Genomic DNA, 13,142 nt, shown 5'->3' with positions numbered 1-13,142 from the left:
TTTTCGTCGTCTGCTAGGCTTCCTTTTGCGCGCTGCTATCTCCTATCTCTCCGCCATTCTCCGCCTTAACGTATAATGCATTAATAAGTTTACAAATGTACACAAAAAAAATATATATATGTTAATATATGTATAAGAAGCTTGACTTGCGCGCCGGAGTAACGTAAAACAAAAACGCCGCATCTCGTGCACCGAAAGCACCAGAAAAACGTTGGCAGGAGAGGATGATGATGCACTGTTGTAGGGGGGTGGGCGGCGTACAAAATGATGATCGCAGCATTTGTGTGCTTTTCAAAGGGGTTTGCCGGCCGCACGAAGAAACCCCCGTTCAAACAATTCGAACCGAAATCTTTCCCCGCTGTTGTTCCGTTCAAATACACGCCCACACAGTGCCGTGCGCCGTTTGGATGGTAATTTATATCTAAAAATAAAAACCAAATCATTGCGGTGAGAACACATTTGAGGAAAAGTAAGCAATGCAATTGAATGAGTGTATTTTTGTTTTGTTTTTTTTTGTTTTGTGACTAACTACGTATGTTGCAGACTAATTTACACCGCTCGATGCAGGTTTATATTTTACATGACTTAATTTATACATAAAAAGCTGAATTTTGCATACATTCGTTTGATCAATATTTTTGTTATTCTTCAATGTGTTTTTAGATTGAATTTACGATACTCATTTTTATTTTATTTTTTTTATCATCGAGCCCTTAGGATTGGGCCATCTAGTGGTTGGACGCCTCTGGATGACGTATGGCCAAAAGGTTTGGATAATAGTTACGTCGACTTAGATGCGTGCGTAAGCGACAAACTCGCGCGGATAAAAATAGCAAGTAGAAGTGAAAGAGCAGTCAATATTAAACGAGAATTAAAAAGTGTTAAGAAGTTTGCAAATTATAATGAAAAAGAAAAAAAATTGACTAATAGGTTTAGGTTCCAAATATAATTTCACAACCGGCAGTGTAATGCCGATCATCTTTGGTTTGGGAGGGATATTAACTGCGTTAAGCTGATTATTTTCATAGGCTTTCCTTCATTGCTGCAAAATGTCAGGAGCATTACGTGATGCTCACCAACAAAAATCGTGGTGGCTTGATGCTCATTGCTGAAAAGTGCATCATGACATGCCGAACGCGACTTGAGTTCAACGCGATACTCTGACTGACAAGCTGAGCTTAATGCCGTCGTAAACACAATCATGACTTTTTTCTGGCAGTGAACAGTGCTGCTAAATGTCGCTGTTTCAGTCAGCAACACTCATGACTGAAACGAAGCTCAAATCAGCTCACGTACACTGCTGAGATGATCAGAGGTGAGACTCAAACAGTTAGTGGATCAAGCACATGCTTGGTGACATTTTGATTAGCACCCAACTCTTGGTCACTCACTTGGTCACGACATTCTTTGCAATATACTTGACACTGACATGATTTTGTTTCAGCCGGAATTTGTCATGACTACGTCAGTGACATTTTGCAAAACTGATCACAGTCATGACAGTCACGAAAAAAAAGTCATGACATAAAGATTGACGAAGCAGTGGTCGCAAAAATTTCATGAAGCATGTATTGGTCACACGAACCGTTTTGAGTATCACCTTTGCTTAGAATTGAGTACGTGACACTGATATGGATTTTGTTGCAGTCAGATTTTGTTTATGACATTGACAGTGACATTTTGCAGCACTGCATGCCTCTTACATTCTGTACCATTAACGGCATGCTTTCGACTGTGGTTTCGTGGTTTGCTATGTATGTGTGCGTTAAACTTGACGGAAATGGTTGTAAATGTTGATTTAAGTATTGTGATACAAACAAAAAGATACCTTTCCTGGTCGAAATTCGGTTAATGTGGTGATGTTGGTTACCTAAATTATACAGTACCATTATACTACAGTATTAATATGTCACACATTCTCACACACACGCACAAACATATACAGAAAAAAACGAACAAACTTAAACATCTAAAATAAAAACGAAATCATAAATTGTTGTTAATGTAATATATTTCTTTAAAAGAAAAACAAATGAACAAAAAAAAAAGTGCTATCACAATAATAATGAAATACTGGTTAGTACAAAATTAAATGGATAAGAAAAGCTAAATGAACATAATAATAATAATAATAATAATAATAATATTATTAATAATAATATTAAAAATAATAATCAAATAATAATAATATACTTTAAGGGGTGCAGTAGTAGTAGAACATCACTCTGTGTGGGCAGGATGCGTGGACAAAACTACTCTGTTTTGATTATACAACTTGAAATAACTTGAATTTACGTGTGCAACATAACATATCTACAAGTGGTAAGTGGTGCTGTTGGTATAGGTGTCGGAGTTACACACACACACACACGCGCAGTGCAAAAAACGAAACGTTGTTTAGCTTGTTAGCGTAACGGCAATGGCCAGCACCGCTACCGCCAAGCAGCCGGCCAGCAACGACCACAGCAGCAGCGGGGAGCGGGTAAGAAGTGGGAAAGGAAAGAGTCGTGCAATGCTTACGTCGGTATCGGTCGGCTTCCGGCCGGTCGGGATGGTGAAGGGGCTGCTGGCGGCACCGGCCGCAACGGCGGCGACCGCCGCCGCGGTCGCCTTGGTGTCGGGCGACGGTCTGAGCGACTGCCGCTTCGCCACGATCTCGAGCATCTCGTTCAGTATCGCGCCCTCGGCCGCCACGTCGGAAGAGTTCTTATCTAGCTCTAGGGAAGGATGTGAACGAGAAAAGAGAGGCAGAGAGAGAGAGAGAGAGAGAGAGAGATATTAGTCCCGCAATTTCCCACAAACAAAAGGGGTAAACGGCGAAAGGCAACGTACTGCCGTATGACAACCGCATGTTGAGCTCCTCCTTTAGCTGGGCGTGCCGATGCTCGAGCTGCAGCTCCTGCTGCCGTATGCTCAGCTCGTCGTCCCGCACCTTCAGCCGCGTGATGCTGCTCATGATTTCCAGCCACTCCTTCACCAGCCCCTCGTCGTTCGCGCCGAGATTGGCGGCGGGCCCGTGCTGCCGCAGCGCCTCACTTTCGCCCCGCAGCTCCTTCTCGATCGCGACGCCGCGCGTCTCCAGATCCTTGATCTTGACGTCTATCTCGGCCTGTTCTCGTTGTATCTCTTGAGCAATTCTCAGTCTACCAAAAAAAAAAAAAAAAAAAAAAATTAAGCAAAATTAGCATTGAAGCGAATGCTAGCTGTTGGGTTTTGCAACTCTCCCTCCACTTACCTTTTCAATTCCGCTTGCCTCGATGTTTTCGACATTGCACGTATTTTCTTGATTTCGTTTTTCGATTCGTTGGCCGCACCTGCTGCTTCGTCTGTGTGTGAGTGTGTGTGTGTGTGTGGGAAGAATTCGAACAAAAAATTGTTGAAAAAAAAAATTATGAAAAAAAGTTTGACAACCCTGCAATCGCTCGTTTGTTCTTGTGGCAATGTTTTCCTTCCGCTTACCGTCCGAACGCTCGTAGTTGAGGGGCAGCGGAGGGATGGGCGGTGGTTCCAGCTCTTCCGCCTCCTTGCGCCCGATCGGCGTGTAGCTGTTGTGGTGATGATGGTTCGGGCCGGCAGCATCGGGCGTGGTGGTGGTGGGCGAACCCGTCGCCGCCGCCGCCGCCGCTCCGTTCGTGTTAAGGCAGTCGTCGGAGGCACACCGGGCACCGTAGGGAGAGCTTTCCTTCGTCTGTTTTACGGTCGAGTGGTGGCGGGTGTTTGGGCGATACAATAAGAAGCAGTGTTACAAAACGTTTGTCCACCCGAGTCGATTAGTGTCACATAAACCAAACCAAACAACCGAAACCAGTTGGTTAACTGTTTGCAAACACACTATTGGTTAATGTGCGGGGTGGGGGGGGGTTTCGCTCGAGTGGATCGAGACGAACCAAAATAATAAGAAAAATTGAGAGAACATGCATTCTAGCGAAACGACAAACGAACGGATTAGAAACTGACTGAAATGAACAGAATGCCAAATTGTTAGTAAAAGTGTTAGCGTTACTTTATGGCTTCCCCGTTTGTTACGTTTGCAATCATCTGCCGTGCATTACCTGTGCGTTACCATAGGGTCAGCAGTCAGGAGAGTGTGTGCTATAGTGTGGGGGGGAGTTCATTTCCCCTTATCTAAGCGTGGAATGGCACGGTGTCTCGATTCATGCAAATTCATCCTTTTTCGAGCAAGTGGTTTGTATGTGTGTATGCCATGTGTTAGTTAAAGTGAAATGCTTCCCTCCTTCATGGTATGATTGATGTTGCAAGGAGGTTTTCAGTTCATCTGATGTGTCATTGGAATACACTCCGAGCTCTCTTGGGGCATTACATTTACGAAAATGTCATGTCATATGGAGATCTACTGAAATTTACAGGGTTTTCCCAGTCACTTTCCAATGTGCACACCATTTTTTCACCTCCTTCTAGATGTTTTTCAACAGCTGTCAAATGATGTATTTGATTCATAATAAAATTTCCGTTCTTACACATGATTTTCAACAGATCACAAAGTCACACTAGTTACACTCAATCTAGTTTGAGACGTGTTGAAAATCATGTGAAAGAACTGACACATCATTGTGATGCAAATACAATATTTGACAGCTGTTGAAAAACATCTCGCAAACAATGAAAAATGTTGCAGACATTGGAAATTGACTCGGAAACCCCTGTACAGTATGTACAGCTGAAACAATATCCTTTTACTCATACATATAGGATTTTCCGAGCCAATTTCTCATGTCAACAATATCTTTCATTGCTTGCCAGCTGTCAAATGTTGCATTTGCATCATAAACATTTTTCAGTTCTTGCGCATGATTTTCAACACATCGCAAGCTGGACTGAGTTTGACAGTTCTTTATGATGTGTTGAAAATCATGTGTAATAATTGAAATTTTATTGTGATGCAAATATACCAAGTGACAGCTGTTGAAAAACAACTTGCAAACAGTGAATAATGCTGTGCACATTGAAGATTGGATTGGAAAACTCTGTAATTTAATTACATTTGCTTTCATCTTTAAGGTCTATTTAGTGATCGAATTCAATGTTTGTTTTTCATGACATCTCACTACATAAACATCAAATTCTATAGATCATTAAATGAATGATATTCTACGTCCCTGCTATTCAAATTGTTTTGTGCAATAAACTATTGATATTAAACATATATATTTGACATTTAATAATATCTAAATTTACTCCAGTTATTGTCCAGTAATTAGAACAAATTACAAGCAGACATTTCAGCGGTTCTAGCATACTTTTGGCACTCCTTTGCTGATCTGTGTGATACATGCATGCCTTGCACGTGATTTGACAGATGGCATCACGTCACAAGGCGTTTAGCAGGAATGTGCCGAAAGGACCAGAAACACTGAAACCCCTGTAATCATGATGGTGGTGGTGAAAATAATTGCAATTCCCAAAGGATTTATAGAAATTAAGAAAACGATATTCTATCATAATTATCGTATTTTGTACTGTCGTTTGCGTGGCATCATTCACTAATGACAATGAAGGTCAGCCACAGGAGTTAATTCTACCGTACAGGATAATAGGGTGCAGCTCAACATTAATTCCATTTTAAATCAACTAAATAAACATTAAAATAACTGTCCCAAGAGCAATACGGTGCCAACAGAACTCTTGACTTTGATTTGAATTTGAATTAGTTGAACCACATGCCACCAGATGGCACTGAAATCCCCCTTGATGATGTGGTAATAACCCGTTAATGAGCGAAAAGATGCAATATTTTACAACTACCACAAAAACAAAGAAACAAAGCGTTACCAAATCTAACACGACGGGGAAACTTTATTGCCTTTGTGCCTTTGTTGTGGCAGAGAGCCGCGATATTCTAGCAATACGCATCGGCATCGAAAAAAAAGTACATCCTACTACCTTCCTGTAAGTCCTGTACTAATAGCATGTTTGTGTGTATGTGTTTGTCTCTAGTTCGAAAAAAATCCTTTCCAATGGCCCGAAATCGATTGAAATTAGCACGAAATTTTGTCTAATTAAATGATGCCCCTCCCAACTATTCTGAGTTCTGAGTGAACTCCGACTCTCGTTTGTTTGTTTTGTGTTGTTTTGTTGCGTCTGCAAAACGTATATTACACTGCTGTTCTCGTTCTTCCTTCTCTACTACCACCGACATGTAGCCCAGTCCTCTATTTAGTCCACGTTCCGCGTCTCAAGTACTATGTGTTTCTATAAGAGTGTAGGGGTTTAGAAATTATTATCAAAACAAAAAAAAAGGAAAACAAAGAAACGAATTTGAAGCTTAGAATCTAACAGAAACAGAGCGTCTACGGTTACTAAAGTTCAGACTTCCAATTCAAACAGAGAACTCTAAAAACAAACACATGCACATGAAGAAAACAGTAACAAACAAACAAACAAACAAATGAAAACTGCAATCCATCAAAGCTAATCATGCCTTCATCGAATGCAACGAGAAAAACGAACAGAAAAGAGAGAAAAATGGAACAAAACACACAAAACAACAACAACAACAGCAAGCAGTATAAAAAGAAAACACGAAAAAAAAGAAGCGCTTACACCACAACTAATGCTTCTCATATCAAAGCATGACTGTTCGCAGGATTGTGTGGATGGATGGAATCGGTATATGGAAGAGAAAACGGAACAAAAAACCGCAGCGCGAAAGAGAGAGAGAGAGAGAGAAAAAGGAAAAGAAACATACGTATGAGCCACACCACAAAAACACCGCTTTTTTTCCGAGCTACCAAGCGCGATCAATCCCTTAAAAAAAACAAAAGGTCCCACCACCAAAAAGGAGGCGGCCAGCCCCCTCCAGAGGACCCTCGCGTCACGTACCTTGGATTTGTCCTTCAGCTTGGGGGAAATTTTGAACCGCAAAAAGCCCCCGCCGGACGAGGGGCTGGTGCTGCCGCCCCCGTTCACCGGTTCCGGCTGGCCGTTGACCGCGAGCAGATTGCTCGGGGGCCGGTCCTTGGTCGGGGACGCCTCCTTGCTGCCACCAGCGCCGTCCGCCGCCGTCGGTTTTTTGCGCCCGTTGAAAAACTCCGACACCTTCTCGATGATGCTTTTGCGGCGCTCCCGGTCCTTGCCGCGCTTGGTGGCGGCGCCCCGCACCCGCACCTCGCTGTCCGGCTCGGTCGCCCCGCTGTGCACCAGGTTCGGGTCGGAGATGTAGTCGGTGAGCTTGTGGGGCAGCGGCGGCGGGTCGGCCAGTTCGCCGGTCGCCGCACCCAGCCCGGTGCTCGTGATCCGATAGCTCGGCTGCTGGCTGTGCTGGTGGTGCAGGTGATGATGGTGGTGGTGCGCAAGGGCCGCCTGGTTGTAATGGTGATGGTGGTGGTGGTGCTGTTGCTGCTGCTTCAGCATCGACACATCGTTGACGCTTTTCGAGGTGATGAGCTTCGTGCGATGGTGCTGCTGCTGCTGCTGATCCTTGCATTTGGCGTCGTCGGATTTGTTCGGCTCGGCCCGGTTGTTCGCGTCGTCATCGTCGTCGGTGGTGGTGGTGTTGGTGAGGGCGCGCATCGTGAGGTGATACTTTTTGCGCAGCAGCAGCACCTGGTCCTCGGGCGACAGTCCCAAATCTTGGTTAGATTTCAGGCGTGCCCGGGAGCGGGCCTCCTCGCGCAGCTGGCCCGTCGTGGGGCCCGCCTCGCCACCGGCACGGGGCGTTACGAGCGCTACGGGCGTGACCGGTGCGGCCGGCCCACCGTTCAACGGGTGGCCGGCTGCCCGGGCAGGCGACGAGCCGTCCACCGCGGGCGGCACGTCCGCGACACCGGCGGACTGCTGCCCGCCGAGCGCGTTGCTGCGGTTGCGGCTGCGGTTGAGGCGCTTTTCCGCGTTCAGCTGCTTCTTCGTCTGCAGCTTGTCCATGACTAGATCGTGTATGAGATCCTTCTGCTTCACGCGCTCCTTCGCGATCTCCTCGATTTTCTTCTCCACGCTCTTGGGCGGCTCGGGCGTGCCGGCTGGTGCCGGCGATTGTGGCGATTGTGGCGTCTGCTGCTGCTGCTGCTGCGGATGGTCTGCCTTCGGTGACGCCCCGGGCACACTCTCCGCTGTCGCGGGCGGCACCGCCTCGGGCAGGGGCAGCACCACCGTCGACCCGTCAGCCTTGGGCGATTTGCGCTTCGCGCTCTTCATCACCTCGAGCGAGTCGCGCGCTTTGCTGATCTGCTGGATCTTCTGCTGCAGCCGCTTCACGTACTTCTCGTACCCGATGTCCTCGATGCTTTTGAGCGAGTCGCGCCGCACGTCCTTCCGCTCCAGGCTGCTCCGCTTGCCGGACAGCGACTCGACCGAGATCTTCCGGGCCGGACCGTCCCCCTGCTCCTCCTGCTGGTCCTCCTCCTCTACATCGCCGGCACTGCCCCGGCCACTGCTGCCGGCCGACGGTTTCGGGCTTGCGACGGCCGCACCACCACCGGCGAGGGGCCGGCCGCTGGCTTCCAAGTGCGCCGGCCCCACGATCGTGGTGGCGTCGCTGTCCCCGTACGTGCTGTCCGTGGCCGTGCCCGTGCCCTGCGACGAGCTGACCAGCAGCAGGCTGTCCTCCTCGATGTCGGCGTCCAGCCGCAGCCCGGGGCAGGCCCCCGGGAACGTGCCCTTCCCGGGCGGCTCCTCGTTCATCGGCGTCTTGGCGTCGTCCGTCGCGAGCAGGTACGCGCCCTGCTCGATGTAGTCGAGCTGCCGGCCCGCCACCTGGCTGTTGATCGCCTCGACCAGCGGTGCCGCGGACCCGTACACCGGCGGCGGCGGATGGTACACCGTCCGCTGGGCCGCCACCGCCGGGTCCATTATCTCCATATAGCCGCGGTTCTTCACCACCATCCGGTTGGTGGTGGAGTACGTCTCGATGCAGCTTTCCTCCTCCGAGCCGGTGTCCATGAACTCGATGTCCTCCAGCGCCAGATTCCGTATGATGCCGTCCTCGGTCGCGAGCGGGACAGTGGCGGCCAGTGGAAGTACCGCCCCCCTTGCGTTCGCCCCGCCGTCGCGCTTGGCCGGCAGCCGCAGATGCTTCGGCTTTTGGTTGCGGCGCACCGTAGCGCCCCTGCCCGCCCCGAGCCCAAACTCCAGATCGACAAAGTTCTCCGAGACGGCGTCGTCGGCCGCCCAGTCGGACAGCTCCGTCTCGGTGAGGTTGTTCTGCGTCGTCACCTCCGTGTCGTCCGGCGAGTCCGAGTCCGGGTCCTGCGTGGCGGCGGCGGCGGCCACCAGCGGCGGCAGCATTTCGCCCGCCATCGGCGTCTGCTCCGCGTCCGTTTCGCTCTCGGGCGGCCGGGGCTCCCCCAGGCTGAGATGGGTCGGCTTCGACGGCACGGCGCTGCGCTGCGCCTCCAGCACGAACGGCAGGTTCTTGAGCGTGTCGAGCTTGTGCTCGTGCAGCGAATCGAACCGGAAGCCGCCGGTCCGCTGCGAGACAAAGTTGGAGAGAGACGGCGCCGTGGTGGTGGTGGCGGCGGCGTTAACCTCCACCACAGGCACCTCCGGCTTGGCAGGCGGTGTCGGTGTACTAGCACGCTCCTCCTCCTCCTCCACCTCCTCCTCCTCCTCTTCAGCTGGTACTACCTGCTCGTCGGCGGATGGCTTGCGTTCCTCCTGCAGCGGGTGCTCCGGTGCACCCTCCACCACCGTGCTGATGCTGTCCTGGTTCATCTCGGCCTGCAGCAGCTGGGCCGCTATCTGCGTGTCGGGCGGCAGCCGCTCCATCAGCTTCAGATCCTCCGGATCGCCTATGTACCGGCCGTCGATGATCATCAGGCTGTCGATCTGCATCAGCTCGCCGGTTGCGTCGCGCACCTCGAGCCGCGGCACGAACCGCTCGTCCCCGTGCTGCGTCTCCGGGCTGGTGGTCGAGTCGAGTATGAAGTGCGGTATGTCCTCCACGCTCGACGTACTGCTGCTCGTGCTGCTGCTCGAACTGCTCGAACTGCTGATGCCGCTACTGTTCGAGCCCGACTCGGAGATGCTGTCCGACTCGATCTCCTCCTGCTTGGTCCAGGGCACGTCCAGCGGCACCTGCAGCGTCGTCTCGTGGCATCCCTCCTCCTGCTCCCTTTCCTCCTCCACCGCTCTCTGCTGCTCTTTCGGGGCCTGTTGCTCCGCGGAGCTGCCGTTCGCCGTCTGCTCGATCTTGTTGTCGTTGCTGTCGTTCCGTGCGTTGCCCGACGCCGCGTCCGGCACGGCAGTGGAGTTGGTTGGGCGCTCGGGGACGATTGCACCAGCCACCTTCGAGGGCGCGATGCTGAAATCGAGCGTCGTTTCCACCAGCGACCGGTCACAGTTGGGCGAATCGGTCGTCAGGTCGATGTACGCGTGCTTCAGCGCACCGATGTACTTCCGCTCCGGGCCTGCGACCGGCTCGTGGGTCGCCCCGGAGGATGCCACCTCCCGGTGGGTCGGGGACGCCGTCGTCGCCTTCCCCTTTTCCGGCGTCACTATGTCGATGATTTCGATCACCTCCACCTCCTCCTCCTCCTCCTCTTCGCCATTGTTGTTATTGTTGTTGTTGTTGTGGTTGTTGGCCTTGTTGTTGACGGGTGTGTGGTGGTGGTGGTGGTGGTTGTTGTTGTTGTTCTGTGTGCCGTTGCTGCTGTGGTTGTTGTTGTTGATGCTGTTTTTCAGCTTGGCGGCATGGTCCAGGTGGCCATTGCTCTCGCTCGGCTTTGCCGGCGACCCGTTCTGGGACGGTGACGTCACCGGCGGCTGCTCCGGCGGCTCCTCCTTGGGCGCCAGGGCCGGGAAGCACTCGCTCGACTTGATCTCGTTCAGCTTGTTCTCCACCAGCGTGGTGTTGATCGTTTCCACCAGCGAGGAGCGCTTGTTGGCAGCGCCGGCCACCACGCTTCCCACCACGTTCGGTTGCCCGTTGCCTGACCGCTTGCCCTCGTACACGTTCTCCTTCTCCGTGTCGTTGGCCGACTCGGTTGGGCCGGGCGCTACCGGCGCTGCTGGCACCGGCACCGGCGGCGCACTTGCCTTCAGGAACGGTTGCAGCGTCGGACTGACCTGTACCGCCGCCGCCGGGTTGAGCAGCTTCTGGCACTCGGTAATGTTCGAGTGGAACGTTTTAAACTTGGAGTCGAGCGCCGAGGCCGAGCCGGACTTGAGGATGCCCAGCCCGGTCGTGCCCTCGCCGAGCAGGTACTTCTTCTTCAGCTCGAGGCTCTTCTTGGACGCGATGCCCTCGGTGCTGGCCGTCTTGCTCAGGACGTAGTCGCCCGGCCGCGGCACGGCCAGCGGCGCCCGGTTCTGCACGAGCTTGATCGTCGGGTCGACCTCGACCAGCGGCTTAAACTCCAGGTGGAACGACGGCGGCACCCGCTGCGGCTGCTCGTCGTCAAACTCCGAGTCGGTCGATATTTCCGTCGAGTTTACCTCCGAGTTGGAAGCACCCTGGGGAAGCAGAACAAAAATGGAAACGGTATATTAGTGTACAATTTCAACAGGGGTCTGTGCACTGTGACAACAGGGGGAACGAACAGGAAAACGGCAAACATTCCAAGTTTTTAGGAGATCAACACAATCGGGCAGCGGTAAGAGCGCTTTGGAGCTGGTTATTGCGAGGGCATCGTCGTCGTACGTCGCCGCTTTTTGGCGAGCGGGATGCAGGTTAAGCGTCACAACGTTAGTCGGTATCTCTGCGTCGTTAGTGTCTGTGAGTGTGTCTGGGTACTAAAACTGCGCCAAGGGCCACATTCCAGCATTGTAGGCTTTCGCGAGACACAAAGTTAGTATTAAAACAATGATAAAAAGCAGTTATAAAAAAGTAATTGTTGAATATTGGAAAATTGTGATATTTTAACATCACAAGCGCGTCATTTGAAATTCGGTTTTGATTTATCCACCCATATTTGATCCTGGTGGCTTTGGGGAAGAGATTTTAATGGAGCGTGTTTTGAGGGTTCATAGTGTACTATCTACACAATATTTTAAGCAAAATCGTGTCACAGTGTTGCCAAATCCAAATTCTCGGAAACGGCTGGTATGTTTGGTGATTTTGTACTGTATTTCATTAAAAAAAACGTACACATTGTGGTATAATTATAGAAGGAATAAATCCAATGCAACAACAATCCGACAGAGGGAGATACCTTATTGAATGGTTTCATCGGACAATGTTTGGTTTGTTGTCATGCCCATCAGACTGAGTTAGAAAGTTGAGGTGACCAATCAGGGGTGAGACTCAAGCAGTTGGTACGACCATCACATGCCTAGTGACATTTTTGCAACTCTTGGTCAGTCACTAGGTCGCAACATTTTTTATCGGTATTCATCACGATAGTCATGGGAGATATGCAGTGTGTGCGAGTGGTTCCAAGCAACAAAATGAGCCTGTTTTCTCAGAGCGAAAAAGCATGCTCATTTCGTTGCTTGAAACCACTCGCCAAGTATGTCCCAAGAATGTCGTGATTATCATTGGGAGAAAATGTCATGGCCAAGTGAGTGACCAAGAATTGGGTCCTACAAAAAATGTCATCAAGCATGTGATTAGTGCACCAACTGTATGAGTCTCACCCCTGATCATGACAGTTGTGTACGTGAGCTGATTTCAACTTCGTTTCGACACCAGAAAAAGTCATGACTATTCATGCGACGGCATTAAGCTCAGCTTGTCCGTCAGAGTCCGTCGGGCTTAACTCAAGCACTCGCACATCGCGTTTGGCATGTCATGCCGCACTTCCATTGAGTATCAGCAATGAACATTAAGCTATCACGATGTTCGTAGTGCATTGTTTTCGGTGGTCAGCATCACGTGATGCTCATGACATCTTGCAGCACTACATGGTACACGAAGAATGAATGACAAGTGATGTGAAATATTGCCAGCCCATGAGGAGGCCTCAAGAAGACTGGTGTGTGACCTTTGTTTGGTACATCAAAAGTACCCGTGTTTACCCAACTGTTGTACAGGCCAGCACAAGGCGTGTCGTAGGATCAGTAAGTAACCCACATAGTACTAGCAATGGTGCTTTACATCCAGTTTTTTTTTTTTCATTTTTTGAATATAACCGATGTTCACCCTGAAGATGAGACGAGATGCTGTCGTGTTTTGAATGGATCAAACCACAGCTTTTAAACAATTGAATTAAAGTTTGAAGCGCGGGCAAGGCGAGCAACGAAAATGATAA

The 13,142-nt window shown here is 50.2% G+C and overlaps 1 protein-coding gene across 1 annotated transcript in view; it reads right to left on the bottom strand.

Annotated features, from left to right (window-relative positions):
• Positions 1 to 497: 497 nt before the first annotated feature.
• Positions 498 to 13,142, bottom strand: part of LOC120957678 (F-actin-monooxygenase Mical) — a 66,162-nt gene continuing 53,517 nt past the window's right edge. The window contains exons 11-17 of the mRNA XM_049610890.1: positions 11,449 to 11,470; positions 6,841 to 11,406; positions 6,562 to 6,594; positions 3,460 to 3,688; positions 3,236 to 3,326; positions 2,833 to 3,143; positions 498 to 2,717 (exon numbers count right to left, since the gene is read on the bottom strand). Of these exons, the coding sequence (XP_049466847.1) occupies positions 2,398 to 2,717; positions 2,833 to 3,143; positions 3,236 to 3,326; positions 3,460 to 3,688; positions 6,562 to 6,594; positions 6,841 to 11,406; positions 11,449 to 11,470 (5,572 nt within the window). The 3' untranslated portion in view covers positions 498 to 2,397. The remainder of the gene's footprint in view (positions 2,718 to 2,832; positions 3,144 to 3,235; positions 3,327 to 3,459; positions 3,689 to 6,561; positions 6,595 to 6,840; positions 11,407 to 11,448; positions 11,471 to 13,142) is intronic.

Source organism: Anopheles coluzzii, chromosome X (assembly GCF_943734685.1).
Source record: "Anopheles coluzzii chromosome X, AcolN3, whole genome shotgun sequence".
NCBI classification, from domain to species: Eukaryota; Metazoa; Arthropoda; class Insecta; order Diptera; family Culicidae; genus Anopheles; species Anopheles coluzzii.
The sequence above is the reverse complement of the archived record's forward strand: the minus strand, read 5'-3'. Positions and strand labels throughout refer to the sequence as shown.